At 25.4% G+C, this 22,251-nt stretch overlaps 1 protein-coding gene across 1 annotated transcript in view; it reads left to right on the top strand.

The window, feature by feature from the left end:
• The first annotated feature begins 2,292 nt into the window (after window positions 1-2,292).
• The window catches only part of LOC727035 (paired box pox-neuro protein), a 41,113-nt gene continuing 21,154 nt past the window's right edge, over window positions 2,293-22,251 (top strand). Inside the window, exons 1-2 of the mRNA XM_006572351.3 lie at window positions 2,293-2,853; window positions 13,829-13,867. Coding sequence (XP_006572414.1) covers window positions 13,855-13,867 — 13 coding nt within the window. The 5' untranslated portion in view covers window positions 2,293-2,853; window positions 13,829-13,854. The remainder of the gene's footprint in view (window positions 2,854-13,828; window positions 13,868-22,251) is intronic.

The raw sequence follows: 22,251 nt of genomic DNA, 5'->3' as shown, positions 1-22,251 counted from the left end.
ATATGATTTGAAAATCTCGAAATACAGATTAATAATAATAAGTAATAATTCTTTTTATAATAATAAAATATCTTACAAAAATGTTTGAATTTATTTTTATTAACATAATAATTCGATTAAGTTTGTATTTAGATTTTAATTTATTTTAAAATTAATATGATTTTATTAATTCATTATAATAATTTATCCATAAAAAATAAAAATTAGAAATATAATAAAATTTTGTATAGCAAAAAAAAGTGATTTATTATTAATTGATTGACAAATTTCTGAAATTAAAGAATTGCCAAAATAGAAATTTTTTAGAAGACTTTAATATTTGATAAAATAGATAGGTACTTACCTATTTTATTTCTTAGAAGAAAAAGAAGAAAAAGAAAAAAGAATAAGAATATTTCAGGTTTTAAGAATTTTCAAAACTTTCAAAAATTTTGAGATTAAAGTTTTACGAATCTAAAAAATTAAGTTTTGATTTATCCATAATTAATGAATCCACACTAATTTTCAAATCTCGAAGAAACGAAACCTCCAATATATATATATACCGATCTAAATTCATAAGGAACGAATTCAATGTATAAATAGAATCATTCCACACTCATAGTCACCACCCCAATCGGCGAAGTCGTGCGAAGTCAACCCTGACCCGACAAGTCGCTCCTCCTCATGAACCTACCCAAACGTCAGCTCAATTCAATCACACCTCGTGTAAGTAGCGCAGACCGAGCGTAGTAGGAGTGGAGGATCGCCAGTAGAAACTCGGTGGAGGAGGAAAGGTAACTGTGGAGAAGAGCCACTCAGCCCGCCCACCCCCGTATCTCCGTCTCCGTCCAATCTTCCCTCTTCCTTCGAGCCCAGCGACTGAATGGTTCGCGTGGAAACGGTAACGCTCGCGAAACGACAGAGTGGGTGTCGATGAGAGAGAAACTTGAACGACCGAAGAAAGAAGGAAAGAAAGGAAGGATGGTAACGGGCCGGAACAGAGAGACGAAAGGGACTTTACGTTCACCACGGGGCCACGGCCGTGGGCAAGGTGGGCCACAGGGGCAGACCCGGCCGAACGCGTTCAGCACGCGACGACACGCTACCGTCACCTTCTCCCCTCTATAAACCCTTCTTCCATCCTCTTTCATCGCCATCGAAACCCTACGTCCAACTCCCTCGCGCCACAATATTCACCCATACGTAGGCGTTTCTGCATGAACAGGCACCACGACCGAAGCGTGGACCGCTCGTGGCACAGGGTACGGGGGACCAAATCGAAAGCAAAGCCCGTAACCCCCGGTTCCCGGGCCGAGCCCACTTCAGACACGTCGTGTCCTCCGCGTGGTCCACATCATTTTGTCCTGGTCATCCGCCTCTTTCTCCTTTTTCGTCCTTCTTCGTCTCGCTCTTCGAACCCTTATCCTCCTTCCCTCTTCGGCCCTATTTCATCTTTCCTCATCTCTTCTCGCCAAAAGTTTCTTCTATCCCCCTCTTCCTCCTACCACCGTCTCTCCCGTATACACCTCCCTCCCTCTATCCTTCCTTCTTCGTCCCGCCTTCGTTTCGCTTCTTTCCTACAGTTCAGTAGTTCCTCCTGCTCCCTCCTTCCGCCTGTCCTTCTCGCCGCACGCTCGCCGGCCAACCGCAGTCGTCCACCGCGCGTTTGCCCTCGTCGCGCGGACCTGCCACTCCGACGGCTACCAGGAGTAGCTGCACGCGCGCACGAGGTGCCCAGCGCCTGGAGGAGGTCCAGGAAGACACAGGAGAAGCGGTACCACTGGAGCGCCGGCGACTAGCAACGTGCGAGCTGAGCTTTCACTCGTCAAACTTCGATCGATCGAAAGAAGTTTCTTCATCAGATATTTGACAGGAAGATATTATTTCGGAATTATTATCACTTCGAAATACTGTTCGGTGATTATATACTGACTGGTTACCGATTATTGGATGACTTTGATATAATTGGCGGGAAAGTTGAATCTGTTGAAAAAAAAAAAAAAGAATTGATTTAGGTCAACAGAAGAGAAGACCGAAGAAGGATCGAAGTGAAACGAGTGAGAGGTGAATAGGAAAGGGAGATTAAAATCAGAAATTGAGAAAACTTGTGAGAAAAAGTGACTTATTGATATTAAAAATCTTGTTGATTCTTCTCAGTGAATGATTGATGAATGAATTGTCATCGTGTTTTCATTCAAGTCTCACGAGAGAGAAAGAGAAATCGAGATTATATATAAATCTTTTAATTCTTATATATAAATATATATATATATATATATTGTAAATTAAGAAAACACAAAAATATATATAATAAACTGAAGATTTTGATAAACTGAATTAAATTTTTGAATATTCAGCTATTTCGTTTGATAAACAAATATAGACATAATGAGAAACGATGAGTGTTAATCGCACGAACAGAAAAGAAGCGACATGATGGTGCCTCGAACCCAACTCGAGGATGACATTTAACCAACGTCCTACGAACTGATCGGGTTAATCGCGAGTCATTAAGAAAACAATCGAACGTGTCGGTCTTTCTTACACGATATTCGATCGGAGAGAAACTCTTCGTGGCTGTCACATATCGTAGGTGTATCATTATAAAGTCTGGTTTCTCCTAGAGCACAACATATCCGAACACTTGTGAAAGCGGAATTGCGCTTTCTGCGAAAAGTATCACGGAAGATCACGGTGTCTGAATTATGGCTAGAATTATGGTGTCTGCAAGTATCAAAACAGTGGAAGATTAAAAGAACTTCCGGAAAAGATTTTAACGGAGGAAACATTAGAGGATCATTAGAGGAAATACATCCGTCCTTCTGGATGAGAAGTGGAAGAGGTAGTTCTTGCTGAACGAAATATCAACAGGTATGTATTAAAAATAATTTTTTATTATTTTTTTATAAGAATATAGTAATTGTGATGTTCTTTTAAATTTATATCTATATATCTTAAAACTTGTATACATTCACATACATGCATATATATATTAGATTAGATTTTAGTAGATTTTATTTTATTTATCAATTTAAATACAATAATAGTATCGTTTTAGTATGATAGTGTGTTAACAATTTATTCGATATAATTATTATTCTATATATAATAGAAAAAAATAATTAAAGGAAGGAATCTAATTGTTTTAATTTTTCTTTTATTTATAAAAAATTAAAATTTCATTTCTGATAGACAAGATGCAATTAGATAGCATTGAGAAATATTATATGTTAAATATTTATTATAATTTTGATATTATATTATATTTATTATTCATATTTTTAAAGAAAATATTTTTAAAGAAAATATTTAAAATTTTCTTTGGATAATTAGATGTAATCTGTAATAAATCAAAATATTATTTGTTTATAATAAAAGTTTAATACGTTTATGTAATGATAATTTGCATAACTTATTAGAGTTTTAAGTTAAAATATTTTAATGAGTATGAAATTATTCGAATAGATCCATTCATTTAGATAAACTCAGTGAGTTTATAAACGATATAAGAATTTGCTTTTGTAATGTTAATTATTCTTAAATATTAAAAAAACTTTGTGATTTTTCAAAAAAATTGTTTAATGATTAATAGAAAATTTTATGTTCATAGCTAAAAAGATAAATAAACCGATATCTTTTTATGAATTTCTCAATTATTCTTTTTTTATAATTTTCAAAGCATATAGATTCGTATTTAAATATATTCGAATAATATTAAATTAATTATTTATAATATTTTTTTATATAAATAGAAAAATAATAATCTTTTATATGCTAAATTCAATTAATCAAATTAAAAAATTATAATATATAAATAATATAAAAAATCTCCGATTATTTTCTAAAAATATAAGCAATGAAAATTCATTTATAATATATCATTTTAAGAAAATTATGAAATTATGCAGAATCTTCATCGATCTACAATATCGATTCAAATATCTTTTTATACATTCATATTCTAAGAAATAAAATCGAATAAAATGTAACTCTCGGAATAAAAATAATTTAAATATAAAATTTCAATCCATATTCCAATAATCGATTGATTATTTGAATTACTCAATCAATATTCACATTCACAAAATTTCTCGCGTCTTCACCAATCTTAAAAAAATACAAAATAAAATTTAGAGACAATAGTAAAAGAAAAATAGAAAAAACTTTAGAATAAATAACACTATCCTTTCGTTCATCGATATCAAATTTTTAAAATTCCAAAACATTTTCAATCGAATTCAATTTCAATTCGATCAATCAAATCAAATATACCTTAGAGTTCTGAAATCATTCTTGCAATTATCATTAATTATTCGTATATTTGAATCAAAAAATATCCGAATCGTGTGATTATTCTTACATATAATCATCGATATTTTCAAACTTCGAAAACATTCTAAAATATTATAAAATATTTAATTCAAATTTTAATTATTCGAATCAAAGCAAAAATATCATCATCATCGAATTCTCACGAACGACGAAAAAGGACAAGAAAAAAAAAAGAAAGAGAGGAACACGTGTGTGACCGTGCCTCCACTTCCTTCACTGATCATCGAGCAATTTCTACTCTTCCCATCGGCGTTTCTCGATAACCGAAAATGAAGGGTATCATCGCGCGGTCATGTCAATGACATAATACGAAAATCAGCGGCGCTAATTACGCGATAACGATCCACCGTTAGGGTTCTCGGCTTACAGAGCAACCTAACCGTATGCCGGTTCTTTCGATCGACGAAAAGAAGGAAAGGAAGAACGCGAATATGAACGATCGAACTACCCGTGATTGCGTTTAAAGAAGAAAACCGTGAATATACATCTTACATGTATATAACGTAATACGTGACACATGTTCCTATGTGTACGTGCTTACTTTTTTATATGCGTGTATTTTATATATATATACACGTTTATTCGGTTTGGATATACGCGATAAATATTAAAGTTCCTTATAAAACACAAAGTTCTGCCGCTCTGCTTGGCCGGCACACCGGAGGCCTCTGACACGCCATTGCTTCATTTAAAATGCAAATTCGTCCGTGTGGCGTGAACCACAGCGGCCCGAATTATTCTAATTACCCCCCTCCAATACTTCGTCCACCCTTTTTGCTCGTTGCTGCTCCGCCGCGCTCTCGAAAGCTCAAGTCTCTTGGTGTGCTCGGCGCTTCGATATATTCGAACGGGAGAAAAGAAAAAAAGTAAAGATTCCGCTAAATCCGTGGTTGTAGCCGACGTTGCCGATAAGCGACAAGCTTATACTGTTCGCTTTCCAGGTTAACCTTGAATGACATAGCCTCGAAAAGGTGTTTGTTACAATTATAAAAATGTTGTTTTATTTATTTAGAGGACAATTTAGGGACACGATATGAATATTTTTTATAGTATCAACAAAAATTTATAAAATATTAATAACAAGCGTTTAAACTCGGTTTTTCTGATAATTATATAAATAATTATGTTAAAATTAATTTAATTCTCGATTGATATCGTTCGTTATTATAAGTCCGGATTGAACTTGAATTGGATTATTTAATTTTATAATATTCAATATAATATAGTGAAAAAAAAAAATTTTTTATAATCCAACTATTAATAATTAAAGCTTGAAAGAAACTTGTCGAATCTTTTCTTGAAACTTACTAATCTTTTTATTACAAATTATTTATTAAAAATCATATTTGAGTACTTTTGATTTGTTTGAATCATGATACAGAGAAAGTGCCAACAATATTAATTCTGATTGAAAACAATTAAAATCAACTCGATCCTTAAGAATATACCAATGCCAATTCATGCCATTTGGAAATTATATTTAAAATACTGAAACATCCAATTATTTTATCTTCGTTAAAAAAAAGAAAGTCATCTTATGATACTTGATTTTTCAAACGTTAGAAGCAAAACATAAAAGCAAAAAGGGAAATAAAGTAAAATTTTGAAAAGACAGATAAAAGAAGAAGCCAACCAATGACTACGGTAGCCATGGCCAGTGTGTACGCAGAAACGTGTTAAAGTGTGCTAGAAACGAGCATAGATTATCGTGGGTAACGTGTTCACGATCCAAGCGAGATGTCGTGTGCATGTAGGTCTAATATATTCAGATTTTTATGGCTGGTGGCATATCGGAGATACGGCGGTCCACCCCCGTCCCCTTGCCACCCTCCTCCCACTCTAACGTTGGCTGTGTCAGGGCAAGCCTTCTCCACGTACCACTTAAAGCGCGGGGTAACCTAATGAATAAACAAAAACTAGATTTCGCTTAGGGCTTACACGTAAAAGCGTGACCTTACCGGCGATTTACCGCCTGCGGTTCTCAAATCGAACCTTTTCCACGAGTAGACGAAATCAAGGTAAAAAAAAAGATGTAACGAAGGAAATTGCGTATTATTGCGATATAGCGATATAGAAGTTTTAAAGTAAATATTCAAGGTAAAATATAGCTACAAGGGAATTGATAAGAAGCATGAACACGCAAGAACTTTTGGACCATATGTGAAGAAATTTTAATACAGAAGAGCAGAATTGGGGAAAATAGATTTTTGAATAAATAGAGATAAATATTTTTATTTTCTCATATGATTTTTGTGGAAGTTTTGTGAATAAATACTTTTTCTTTGAAATAGTATAGTGAAACATGGAAACATAAAAATTCTTGAATTATATATATAGAAATAAATATTTTTATTTCTATTCGTATGATACAAGATTTCAAATGATATCTCAATATCAATTCATACAACTGTTATTATATATATCATACTATTTTAAGATGAGTATTTTTTTGAAAGGGAAGGAAATACTAATTTAAATAATACATCGAATAAACAGCATTTTTTTATCTTATTATTATTATCTTAATATTATTAAAATAATATTATTTAAATAATAATATACAGAGTTATATTATATTATATTATTATACTCAAATTATATATATATATATATATATATATATATATATATAAAATCAGAAATAAAAAATAGATATAATCATGTTGTAATTTAATTAAACAAAAACTAAGTATTTTATTTATATGGAATAAATATTTTCCAGCGATTTAAATATTATATAATATATTAACTTCAAATGATATTTGTTTATGGAAATATTTTCTATTATTTGTTTTAATTTGTTTAAATCTCTCTGATATTTTATACATTAGATTAAGATTATATATAAATATAAATCTTGAATAATTTGATGTCAAAATTACATGATATATTGAAATCTATTTTTGAAGAATATTTATTATTTTATTCCACAATGATGGTCTATTTATTTGGAAAAAAATAGAATGCATTAAATAAATAAAATAATAAAAAATTATACGTTAGAAACTCAAATGGACAATGGTATAGATTCCGCTTTCTCGTTTTCTAATTTTTGAAGCAGTAAAATTTTTGCAGTTTCCCTACTTGAAAATGAAAATCCGTTAAAATACCGTTAAAATCTTTTATTGAGCATAAAATATTACAGAATACTGTTAATTAAGATATTAATCAGTTATTCATATCAGCATTCGATAATTTAATTTATTCTTTTCTCTCAAAATATAATCAATATATTTCACATGTAATGTGACGATTTAAAAAACAAAGACAAAAATTTCAAACCAGAATACCAAAAATTTAAAATTTAAATATAATAAATATTTTATGAAAAATAATGATTATGTATTTCATCCCTTAGAAATCACATTAAAGAAATTTCTTTTTAAGATTTTCTTCTTTGTTAGATCGTTATGCATATCGTAACGTTAGAAAGGTTCGTTTTTATGTTCGTGATTCGATGTGAAATAATGGAATAAAGAATTCTTTATGAAAAATTTGATACAATCTTTTATTTTAAAAAAAATTTTAAATTAAATTAAATTTGCATGAATTCAAATTTAAAGAAATTCTTTTTAAATTTCGGAGTTCGATAGTGTCTTATGCTGGCATTGATGTCACCACAATTATACATTATTCGTGAGATTTTTAGTAAATATAATCGTAGTTTCTGTATTTAATTTTATATATTTAATATCTATGCATTCTTCATGCATTATATTATTTTTATTTAATTAAAAATCAATTTTCAAATAATATAAAACAATAAAATTAATTAAAGAATCATAATAATATTATTATATTCCTACATTTAAAATCGATTTTAGTATATATTAAAATTAAAATATTAATAATTATTATTCTTCAATTATATATGCTTGAAAAACAACAATTTTCAATTAAAAAATTTTTTAAATTTTTAACAAAAAATCCTATAAATTTCTAAAAAAAAGTTTGAAAAAGTTAAAATGAATCTTTTCAAAAATTTTACATAATAATAGATATATTAATCATAATTTTATTTCTTTAATTTTAAATCAATAATTTCCTGAAATTTATACATATTTTTATCAAATATTTTAAGTAATCAAAAATGTTATTTTTCGAAAAGAAAAATGGAAAAAATTTTTATTCTAAAAATTATTATTATAAATATTATTATTTTGCTTTGCAATAAGTATTCTGAAAATGAAAAATTTTATAAAAATGAAAATATCAAAAAGTTAAAAAATTTTTCGATTCTCTATTTTGATCCTGAAAATAATTATCCAGATTTAACAGAATTATAAATAAATAACTGGATATAATAATAAAGAAGAATTTGAAAAGAACTAGAATTGAAAATTTTTATCAATTTCCAATGAAACTTTTTTCATGAATTAATTTCAAAATAAATATACGTAAGAAATGCATATTTATCCATCACATTCCTTATTTTAACTCTAAATTATTTACAATTATTTACAATTATTAATACAATTAAAACAACGTTTATTTAAATGACACAACATTTTATTTATTACATTATTTAAATGATTATTTACTTTTATCATTATATATTTTTTTTATCGCGAGAATAATACTATAATCCGATAAAACTATTCCTCGATCTACTGTTACTCTTTTCACTGTTTTTAGAATTTTTACACGCCCTTGGTTATTCATCTTCTTTTTACCCGTGGCATCCATCAAGACTTTAGGCACGAGTTTCGGCCAAGCAGTGTAATTGAAACATCGGTATCATAGCGCGGCCAAAAGAAACTGTTCGCAACGGCCCCCTTGCGAACAGGTAGAAAAATCCAGCGTGTCAGAGAGTCCAAGCGTTCGGTTCGTACGTCACTTTTGCACGTACCGCAGGGACGAGGAGAGGATAAGGTGGAGAGAAAGAAATAAAAGCGGGACACGTGTTCACGAGAGAATAACACCGACAAAACACGTGGCGCGCGAGAAATGCGGCGAAGGATCCGCGTTTGCCGGCCCTGTTTGATTTATAATAATCGTTCAATCCTCATTACCGAGATATTTTATTGTACCGAGTCCTCTGTTCGATGAGAAACTTACCACGAGGAATTTCCGATCATCCTTTCGAATCAAATATATATAACCACCTATGAAAGAAAATCTTCCGTTAAGAAAGCGATTTTATTTTTACAAATCTAAAGATAATTGTTAAAATTGTGATTCCTTTTTTAATAAGATTATTAATTAAGGAGAATATATGTGATTATATATTACTATTGATTAATGATTTTTTTTTAATAGAGAATTTTGAATTTTGAATATATTTAATAATATATCTCAATAATATATTTAAATCTGAACCAAATTATAATTATAAAACTTAATTGAAAATTTCTAATTGAAGATAAAATTATTAATTATTAATTATTAGTATTATTAAATTATTAGTACTTAAAATTCTGAGAGATACCTCAAAACTTTATAATAGCGATTATATAAATTTAAAAGTTTGTAGGAAATGAGAAAAATTAAATTTAAAATACAAATAATATAAATATCTGTGAAAGGTATATTTTTTTTAATCTTATGAATTGTTATCTTTATATAAACAATAGCTCTAATAAAATATAGATCTTGAAAAATTAATTTGTTCTGAAAGAAATAATATCTTATAAAATATATAATAATTTAATTAGATATAAAAAAAAAAAGATTTTAATAAAATTTTTACAAGAAAATTCTAATTAAATTAATAAATTCTTTCTTGTCTCTTCTCCTCGTATACGTATCATTGTACAAATAAAATACCTAACTAGATTTCGTGAGACTGGTGCTTCAACGAGTAATGCTTGACACCTTGAAATCGTTTCGTGATGGTATTTGGTATCCGCGAACTTTACAAACGCCATATAAGTAGGATCGAGTTTTTTCGATGGTGATCGTCGACGCCGTAATAACTTTGCACCGTCAATTTTCCAGGTCTTTGCACGGATGCAGAACAAAAATGTTCAACTCGTTTTCTTGCGATACACCGGATCGTATACAACATTCTCGATTTCTTGCGAATCTCGAATTTTCTCCGATACACGATACGATCTCACGATCATTTCAACTATACCCTATTTTTCTTCTTTTCTTACATGGCAATTTTAATTTGAGACAATGGTATTGAGAAAATATAAGGGACTAATGAAAAATTTTATTTGAAATCTTTTATTCTTGTTTTTTAAATCGTTCGATTCAAATGATATGATAAATTAAATATTGAGAAAGAGAAAAAATGAAAAATAAAATCGAAAATAAATAAAAAAAAAGAAAACAAAGAAAATAATGGCAAACTCGTTAAAAAATCAGTGAAAAATATTAAAAAAACAAAATGCATTCACATAGACAAGAAAGTTCAAAGAATAGTCCAAAAAAGCAAACGGAAGAAAAAAGAAAAACTCAAATCTCGACACAATTATTTAAATATGAAAGAAACATTATGAAACTCATAATCGCTGACATTCATGATCGATCAATAATCAATTAAATACATTCTCTCTTCATATCAAATTGATACGGTTGAATCGATATCCGCGTCTATTATCAAGATCTCATCAATTCTTCGACATTTTTCGAAACGTTATCTCTCCGCGAGTTTCGACGACGAATCAATCAGCTCCCCCTAAAACTACGTAAGTACAGCAGAGGGGACGACGAAGACGAAGAAGAAAAATAATTCTGTCGATAGTACGACCGTGTAGCCGCGTAACGTGTAATAGTTACATCAGATTAGGGTAGCGAGCGTGTAAGCAGACTTAATGCGTGGGTAGGCATCGAGTGACCGGGGTGAGCTTGGTGCTCATTGCACGTAGCCAAGAATACACCTGAAACTCCGTCGTCTGTCCCTCTCACCAACACACAAACGTGTGCCCATTTGCTCCGGTGCCGGAGACCTCGACACGAACGAAGCGAGGGTAACGACGACGAAGCAAGGGGGGGGGGGGTCGGAACCAGCGGGGGTAGGGGTGGTTTGGTAATCGCGCATTAATTTGCATCACAAAGTACACGCCACCCGCCACGCTACGCACGCATTCCACGTAGTTTTCCGCTACCGCTCGATCTCTTTAGAGTTTTCAAGCTGTTCGAGAAAGACACACCTACCCGTTTATTCTCCTTTCGAGATCCGTGGAGGAATTGTTCTTCGGATTTACATCATAATATCAAAACATGGATTCCCAACTTGGATTCGCAATCATCACCAATGCAATCGTAAATTGTTTTTGGGAAGATTTTTACAGTTATTTTTATTTATGATTATTTATACAGAATGTTTTGTAAAAGTGAAAATTATTAGTTACTTATTTCAATATAATTATCTAGGAATACAAAAAATAGAAATAATATAACGCGATAAATATTGAAAAACTATTGAATATTCATCGTACGAGTATATATTCATAATTATATTTGTTATGATTTTTTAATAGATGTTCCTTATTATGTTATCATTTTCATTTAATTGTTATATCGTTTAATTGTTATTGATATATTTATTTATATCATGTACTTTATTTTTTGTTTTTTTTTTTTTTTTTTTTTTAGTTTCATCAAAAGTATAATTATGAAGAAATCGTATATCGGAGAAATCGAATAATAATTAAGAGAAAAATCGTTTGTCGTTTATTTTAATATGATAAAAAGATATTATATCTAATAAAAAGTTAAAAAACATTGCATTAAAAAAAATTTTTAATTTGTTACATACTACTGACTAAGTATTTGAGTCATGTATTTCTACTATATTTAAATTTACTATATTTAAATTTTGTTGGTTCTGTTATTAATTCGAAATAAATGTATATATATATATATATATATATATATATATATATATATCGAATATATATATATATATATATATATATAATAATACACTTGATACACCTATATATAATTCTATTTTGGTAAATTTTTGATGAAAGAATTTTCAAAGATAATAAAATTTTAACTCAATTTTTCTCTTATCTAAATTCTATAAAATATATTAATAATTTAAAATTTATATAATTTTAAACTTTTAAAATCAAAATGAAAAATTCTGTTGAATTTTATAGTTGAAAAATAAGAAGAAAAAAAGGAAAGAAATATCTAAATGTTTCATTATTCTATACACTGATGTATGATGATATTTATAATTATAGAATGATTAATAATTATATTAATAATTATTGAATGTTATAATTATAGAATTATAATGTAGAGAAGAATCAATATTAACTAATATTAATTTTCATTATCCCTATCATATATTTTTTATTTAATAATATATATATTATATTATATTATGTTATATTAAGTAAAAAAATATCTGATAAAAGAAATAAAAACCATTCGTTAATATCAAACAAATCTTTTTTTTTAGATTATAAAAATTATAAAACCAAGAGATTTATCTAAGATAATTTTAAAGATATAGAATAGAGGTTAAAAATAAAAAATATTTTTCTTTTTTATAATAAATAAAATGAAAAAAAGATAAAGAATGAAAATAATTAAAAATTATATATATTATATAAAATATATTATAAAAAATATTAATTTCCGATTAAATATAATAATATAATAATTAATTTTTCAGAAATAAATGAATGAATTAATTTTTTTAAATATATTTTAAAAAATTGGAAAAAATATAACACTAAAATATAAATTATAACAAAAATTCTATTCTATTTTTTTATATTTATTATCAAAAAAATCGATAAAAGTAACGATTTCAATTATTTGTTATATTAAAAAAATATAACAATTGTCTCTAATAAAAGAATTTCTTTTTCATTCAAACAATTTTTTATTTCTTTTTCACAAAAAGTTATATTTATAATAATAAAATTTATTGAAAATAAATACATTTTTAATATATTTTTATAATTTATAATTTATATAATAATTCTATTATAAATAAAAAGGAACAATTCTTTATTTAATTATTATAAATATTGTATAAATGATTTACATAAATTCTCGGTTATATAATTATATTTAAATTTCAAACAATTTTATCTTATAAAAAATTTCATTATTTTCATCTCATTTTAAGTATTAAAAAAAATTAATTTGATACGAATCATTCATCGGTCCTGTTACTATCGAATTAAACATGCTTTTTACACTTTTGTCAACCCAAAATCAAAATTGTCGATACGTGCACTGATTACGAATATCGAGGTGAGCTCGATTTCACCAGCGATTACGTTATTTTCACGGAATGAGAGTCACGGTACGCCGGCGATAATATTTTGCCGCGTGGTATGGTTGCATATTTAAGGGTTGCCATGTCAAGCGTCAAGCGCGCCCTTTGAATACATTTAAATTCATTAACAGTAAAGGCTATGTTCTTGTAAACTGCGATACACATATATAAAGTCTAATATATATGTACAAAATATGAGTATCGTTATACTGTAAAATGAATGAATATGTGTTTGCAATAATTGTATGCTGTAAAAAATCGATCGATGATTGCAAATGATCTACAATTGTTAATGAACTGCCCTCGTTTTTGTTACAGATTATTACTGAAATTCTTGGATCAATATGCCGCATACAGGTGAGTTTAAAATTGATTTGGTTTCTATTTTCAAAAATATTTGAAAAAATTTATTCTTATTTAATTTTATATCGATAGAATTTCTCTATCGATGTTCTTACATTAATTTTTTTTTTTATTGTTTTAATTATATTTCACTCGTGACATGATCTTCTTTCAGTTTTATTGTTGAAATCTCATTTATCTCTAAAAAATCTTTTTCCTTTTTGAATACTATTATTAAAATTTCATCCTCCGTAATAGCTCGACAAATATGAAAATTATTTATTTCATAATATTTTTAGAGAAAATTTGAAATATATAATAATCATGTATAATAATAAAATATAAATTATTGTATAAATTATTTGATAATTATGAAAAGATACCATACTCTAATTTTGATGATTTTTAATATGGTATCAAAGTCTTCAATCTATAATGTTATAAAGATTTTATTTGAAGATCGTTACAAAAATGTTTCTTCGAGACAATTTAGGTTAAGTTAAATCAGATTACTTATAATCAACTTTATTGCGACAGATAATTAACGACTCACCATGGTCAAATTAAGAAAACAAGCTCAATGCAAACTAAACTTAATGCAAATTAATTTGACTAATAGTTAAATGAGTTTTTATTTAATTTTAATTTGACGTGAAATTAAATTTAAAATTAATATTATATAATTAATATTGAATAAAAATTTATTTAATTTCTGATTTCATGATTTGGATTTCATGATTTTTCATGATATTAGGTTTGGATTAAATTAAGTTAGATTAATAATTTTTAATAACTAACTTAATCTAAATTATTAAAAATTTTATTAAAAATTTTTTAATAAACAACGATTATCATGTAAAATTTTTACAACATTATTCAATATAATGACATATATTAAATATAATATTATTTAATAGTAATTATCAAGATCGAAAAATATTTTTTTATAAATATTTTATAATTACTTATTACTACTAATCAAAAAAAAAAAAACATTTGTCTATGAATTTCTATTAATTTTAAATAAACATTTGTCTATAACTTCTTATTCAAAATTCACAGAATTTGGCGTCATTATTCAAAAAAGTTTTCTATTAAATTTAAAAATTCAATATTGGTAAATATTGATGAATAACTTCAAAATTTAAGAGTTCACAAACTAAATAATTGATATATATATTAACTAATACAACATCATATGTACGAATGACATAGTAAATTATCCTCTTATCATTTCTTAGACACTTAACCCGACGTCACTTACCGACGGCGAGATCGAAAGACGAGTTCCAACCGATCACCTCTAAAAATTCAATTTATTCCTTCTTGTTTTTCTTTTCGTATGCATGCACACCCGCGCCATTTCTTTTATACTTTTTCTTACTTCTTCTCACCAACGCTTCTATTTGCTCAAATTCTTTCGTCCATCTCCTTCGTACATTCTTCGATGCTCTCCACGAACCGATTGATCCCTCGAGGCGTCGACTAAATTACGATTTGGAAGCCAGTTTTGACAGTAATTAAAGAAGAATTTTATACGAATCAAGATCCAAGATCTATGGACCTGTTATTAAACGAGTTTAATCACATTGCACTGTCTGATCTTATTTACTTCCCAACTTCTTCTGCTAAATATTGCATTATTTTTCATGGTAAATATTTAAGATTGTTAATATATAAGATATATATATAAGACTATATAATATATCAAATAACAACTGAGAATTCAGAATTAACTAAAATTAGTTGAGAATTATGTTTTCTTAACTAACTAAAATGTTGCTTCGTTACATTGAAATTGTTTATATAAAATCTATTTATATTATGCAAACAAAATTTTGAATATTTTATCATTTAACTCCTATTGCTTTAATTATTGAGTATTATTCACTTATATTATAATATTTTTATAATAGATCTTTTAATAGAAATAGAATAGAAGTCTATCATGGCCAATCATTTTATTTGTAAATTGATTAATCATTTTATTAATCTGAATAAGGTAGCCTTTGGAATATAAAATATTCCTTCATCTTCAATATTCCGAATTAACAATATAGCATTAAAACTTATTATTTCATATCAGGAATATTTTATATTCTCAGAATATTCACATGAAACTATAAAATTATAATGAATAAATTAAGTAATTTTTTAATTTACTTTAAATTTTCATTATCATTAAATATAATCGTATAATAATATTTTAATTATGATTTTAATTATTGAATAACTTGCTCAAAAACTTTTGAAAATTAACATTTTATTTTTCTAAAATTAAAATTACAGTTTTTATAAAAATGTAATTAGTTAATAGATCATTTGCTTTTATTATTTATTATTATACTAAAAATTAAATAATGTTAATAGTTTTTTAAATATTTTGATAAAATTAATTTTAATTGAATATCGATAAAAATGACTAAATTTATTTTAATATTTCATCCTTATAAATTATAAATGAATTAAAACATTAAATAATTATTATATTTACAGAATTATTTCCAAAATTATAATATTTTATATATTATATCATAAATTTATTTTTAGAAAAAATATTTTCTAAAATAAATTTTCTCATATAAACTTTTATAAATTGAATAAAATATACAATCAGAATAAAAATTCATAAAATTAGCTAAATTTTCATTATATTATCTCCATTTATTTCAAAAGAGACAGAAAAATAAATCTTTTCTAATATCTAATAATATATCTTCTCTAATACATTTAAAAAAATATTAAATATTTGTTCATATTCAATAAGAAAAAAATGAGTAAAAATTTTCTATTCCTTTTTAAATAAATAAATCTTTTCTTTTTTAATAAATTTTGATCTCTATAATATTATCCATTATATTGGATTTCTATTCTCAATCCTTAGCATACTGAGAATTCATGATAAAATTCTCGATGAAACATTAAAAAAAATCAAATCAAAAAGTTACCTTTAGCAATTCAATTAATTCTTAAAATTACATTTCTCAAATTGAAACATATTAAAAGAAATATAAATATCGTTCTTACATTTTCAATTTCAAACAAACACGTAAGATTTAGAATCATCATCAGACAGAAAAATGTTTACATGAGAATGATCTTATATGATTTTGTTCATTCACAAAAAAGGAAGAAAAAAAAAGAGATAAAAATTCTGTTAGATGAATTAATAGAATTGAATTATGAATTGATGAATTGAATTACAAGGCAGGTGTATAGTTTGGTTAGACCTTAAATAGGAAGCGCGATACCGATCGACACATGACCGCATTAATTCGCTAATTCTAAACTAATTATTATTATGTATCTAAAAAAAGATATAATATAATCCGTCGCATAAATATCTTCTTACCTTTTTTAATTTATAATCTATATGATGTTATCGTATCGATATAAATATTGACAACATTTTTTTTTTCCTTTTATTTTATTCTTTCCCTCTTCTCTCTTACAATTAGTCCCGCTTCGTTATTTCATCCCAGTCTTATCAACTTTGATCTGAGATTTTGCTGTTATATAAGCAATTAAATGATAATTAGATCTCGTTTTTCGAATTTTTTTTTAAATTTTGATTGGTTTGAAACTTATGAGGGAAAAATTATTTTTTAATTTTTTTATTCTGATTCGTATTACATTGATATTTAAAATATTTTTGAATATTTTAAAATATTTTATTAAATTTTGAATATTTTTTAAATGCTTGTTCATAAATTGTAAAATTGTAAAAATAGAAAAATTTTTTGTTAAAATATTTTTTAAGTCTTTAGAATTTTTCTTTTTTCTTTTTAATCCTTGGAAACAGATGATAATTTTTTTTAAAACTATTTAAAAATCATAAAAATGAAAAATCTGCAAATTAAATATTTATCAAACGAATGATGCTAAAACCATAAATATAAAAATTAAACAGACATCAAAAAAATTCTAAGATAATTCTAAAAATTCTTTTCTATCTTTTATAAAATTAGATGAAAATTTTTTTAAATTAAAAGCAAATTTTGATAATCTAAACATAAAAAAAAATTAACAGTTATTAAAAAAATTATTTTATTATTAATATATTAATAATATTATTTATATATTTATTTATATATTTATATATTTAATATTATTTATATATTTAGATTATAATATATAATTTTTATTATATAATTTCATTAAAAAATTTCTTAGAATAAGAATAATCATAAAGAAATATCTAAAAACTTATGAACAAAATTCTTTTTTATTATACAAAAAAAATATTATACAAAAAAAACTACTACTCGAATATTAAATTTTACCTTTTTTTCCTCTGTTGTAAACCTCTCTGTTGAACGATCTTCACGCTCGATAAATTTGCACCTTTGCAGAGATGAGAGAGCAAGGAGAAAGAAAGGAATCCGACATTTATTCGCACAATTTCGCATGAGATTTTTATAAAAGATAAAGAGAACTTCCTGCTCGGTTTTTGCCGTAATAATAATTTGGCCCGCGGGAGTGTCGGTCTGTCGCTGTTTCGACCGCGTATAATTTCGGCCTGATCTTCAAGCTTGGAACAGGAAGCGACACTCTTTTTACCGTGTAGCGCCAAAATTAAAGCAAGGTGAAGAAAAAAAAAAGAAAGAAAACTTGTTGTAAAAAAGAAGGAGTAAAAAAAGAGAGATAGAGATAAAGAGACACATGCGACAGGATTTTTAAGGAAGTGAAATAATAATTGCCGATAAAGCTGAATAAATCGTTACACCAGTGTCGAATATCGTCGATGAATAACGAGGGATCGACACGCGAGAATTTCTTCCTTTTTTTTTTTTTAATATCATTTCCTCATAATAACGTGCCGAAAAGTTTGTTGTCGCTGTTAAGAGATCGCTTTAAATCATCCTTCTGTGAATCTTCATCGTAAATATGTATTTTCTTTTTTTTATTACTAAAGAGTTCTTTTCAAATTTTCTCCTCTTTTTTTTTTTTTTTTTGTTTTCTGCTCCCTCTCTTTTCTTCAATTCCTTTTTTTTTTCTTCCGTTTTCATTCATCGAAATTACCGATCTGAATTATTCGACGAGAAACTCAATGAACGTGCAATTTAATGTAACTGTAAAAAATTCAATACATTGAATGAGAGATTTTTCGTTGTTTTAAAAACCGATTGATAGTATTAGTGGTTCAAATTATCAGCAAATTCAAAAATTTCAAACTTTTGTAGCCTGATTTCACGCAATTTTCTTATTACTTATTAATATTTAGAATACTAATTAATGAAAAATCTTTTTTTTCTAATAAAAATTGTATAATTACAAAAAAATATTAGAAAAGAATATAGAATTATTAGAAATGTATAGATTATGCAATTTTATTGCTAAAATAAAAAATTTTTAAGATTCTATTGTAGAAATATTTTAATTTAAAATATAAATATTATTGTTTAAATATTAAATGTTTTATAAAAAAAAGATTAGTAAGAAGATAGTAAAGATAGTAAATTTAAAAACAATTTATTAGTGAATAAAATTCATTATTTTAAAAAGAAAAAAAATAAATAAGTTACATCCTAAGCTTCATTAAAAGCTTATTAATATTTATATATTCTGAAACAAATTTTACAAAAAATTTATATTTAATTTAATATCTATATCTTATGTATTTAAAAACATTTATAATTTCATTAAAAATTATTCCAAATTATTTGATCCTTTCTATATAATATTTTCTATATAAAATATTACAAGTTGTTTTCTTCTTAACTATTGCAAATATCGATATAATTTTAAAAATTTTTAAGATAAAACATTGAGAAGAGGCAAACAAAAAGGGAAGTGTTAAAATAAAATAGCATATTACTTTTTTGTTTAAATAACAATTACATTAAAATTTTATAACATTTAAATAATTATAATAAAGAATATTCTATATAAATTCTTTTCTTTTATAGAAAGAAAAAAAATTATTCTATATATTATTATTCTATATGTACGATTTTCAACACATGGATATAAAAACTGGTGATTGATCGATTTTTTTATTCTGAGCATTTATGATTTTATGATTCCTCGAATAGAAGTTATTTACTTGATTCTTCTACATTTTTATATTAAAAAAAAAAAATTTTTGAAATTTGACAAATAAAATATATTTAAGAAACTTTGAACTTAAGAATAAATTAAATGAACAATATGAATATAATTGTTTTTGCAAAAATTTTGTTATCGTTTTGTATTATTAAAAATAATGTAAATATTGTAATTCATATTTGTATAATTGTAATTTATCGTTTTGTATTGCATTAAACCGATTATTACTCGATAATTTTTTTTTTTTCTTTATTATAATATAAGATTATATTTGAAAAGGCATTTCAATCATTTATGTATATTTGAAGAATATAAAATACATTTTATATTAATAATAGAATAATCTCTTTAAAAAAATGTTATCTATATCGATTTTAGTATCTATCGAATAAATATATAATTTAATAATTAGATTAAATAAAAAGAATTTCATTTATATAATAATTCTTTCATCATTAATTGTTTATTTTGTCTTATTTCTGTTTTTATTACAAACAATCTCGAACTTAAGTGAATATTTATATATCTCAAAACATACATTTAATTCAAATTATCCAAAAATCTTATGTAAAGCTTAACTTTATTTTAAAAATAAAGATAAAACGATAAATAGCAAAATTTTACGCGAAATAATCATTCCGATATCAAAAATCGTAAACTTTAAATTATTGTGAAATTTCAAAAAGATTCTTGAAAATTTTCAGTTGTAAAATGAATTATAATAATTCCTTCTCTCTCAATTCGAATATGATCTTCAGTTGCGGATAATTTTATTGATGCTTGAATTGTCTTAATTCTTCTATCTGTAGCTATTATCTAACAAAATCGTCTAACAAAATGACTTATATGGGAAAAAAAAGAAACTAAATAATAAAAAAAAAATCGAAAATCAACGGAGATTCAACTCGTCGGAATTCGTTAATCTAGCTATTCCTGCCGACATTAAAAGTCATCAAAGTTCGTTCGTTTGTTGTGAACGATTATTATTAGTAACTATTTTACTTCGTGTTTTAAATGATGTTGTTTCAATGTAATATTTTATTTTATAATATATTCCAAAGCAGTTCTAAAAATTAATCGAATGAGTATGAATTTAATTGTGGACATTCGTAGAAGAAATTCATTCATTCGTAGAATACATTCATTCCAATGAAATAGATTAGATTATATAATCACTCACAAAAGTATTTATATTCATATGTTACAAAGAAATTGATCTTAACTAAAAATTTTGAAAATCAAAAGTTTCCATTACTATGGATTACTATGGATAAAAAATTTATAGAGTTTCTTATTTTTCGACAACATTATATCATCTTTTCTATGTTATATCTTTTTTATTGAATTGTATAATTAATCATTTAAATCTTTATTATTAATTCAGATTTAATAATCATATTATATATGATTCGTAAACAACATAAAAAATGATTTGTTTCACAAATCATCATCATAATCATCAATTACAAAAACAATCTTGCAATCTCTTGAAAAAAATAATGAATTAATGTTAAAAAAATATTTTGAATAATATCATTGAGATGATATTATAATATGTACATAATATATTGTTAGCATTTTAATTTGATATTAATTTGTTATATTGCTTTTTCAAAAAATAAAATATTTTGTTTTACTTGAAAAAATAACTAAAAATTTATAAAATTTGATTTAATAATACAAAATATAATTTAATAGATAAAATAACTGCAATATTATCAATATCAGAAAAATATTTCATAATAATATATAAGGTATAATGAATTATATATGAGTATTTTTTTTTTATTAATAAAAAATCTCTTTTAGAAAATCAAAAATCAATTTCCAAAGAATTCAATTCAATTCATTTTTTTAATTTTGAAATTTTATGTAGGGATATTTTTCATAATAATGCATTTAAATTTATAAAATTATAAAATATAATCTAAATATTTTATAATTTAAAATTTTGCTCTTCGTATCATATTATAAAGTTATATTGAAAAGAAAAATAACTTTTCATTTTTCTAAAGTGATTTCTAAAGTCAATAAAAGATATTGTCATATTCTATATATATTCTATATATATATTCTATACATTCTATATATATTTTATTTTATTCTAAAAAGTTTTATAAAAAATAAAAAAATTTTTTAAATAAAAAATTTGTTGTATTTTTATGAAATTTTGTATATGTAGTATATGTAGTATATATAAAGTATAATGAAATATATTTATATGCAGCAATATTTTTTAGCAAGGTCTTTAAAAATTAATTTCACTTTCTCAAAAATATTTTTCATCTATAAAAGAAATTATTTTATATATAATTCGTTGTATTCTATATACTTATAAATTTTCAATAAAA

The sequence above is a fragment of the Apis mellifera genome, linkage group LG5 (genome assembly GCF_003254395.2).
Source record: "Apis mellifera strain DH4 linkage group LG5, Amel_HAv3.1, whole genome shotgun sequence".
NCBI classification, from domain to species: Eukaryota; Metazoa; Arthropoda; class Insecta; order Hymenoptera; family Apidae; genus Apis; species Apis mellifera.
Note: the sequence above shows the minus strand (reverse complement) of the source record. Positions and strands in the feature narration are given on the sequence as shown.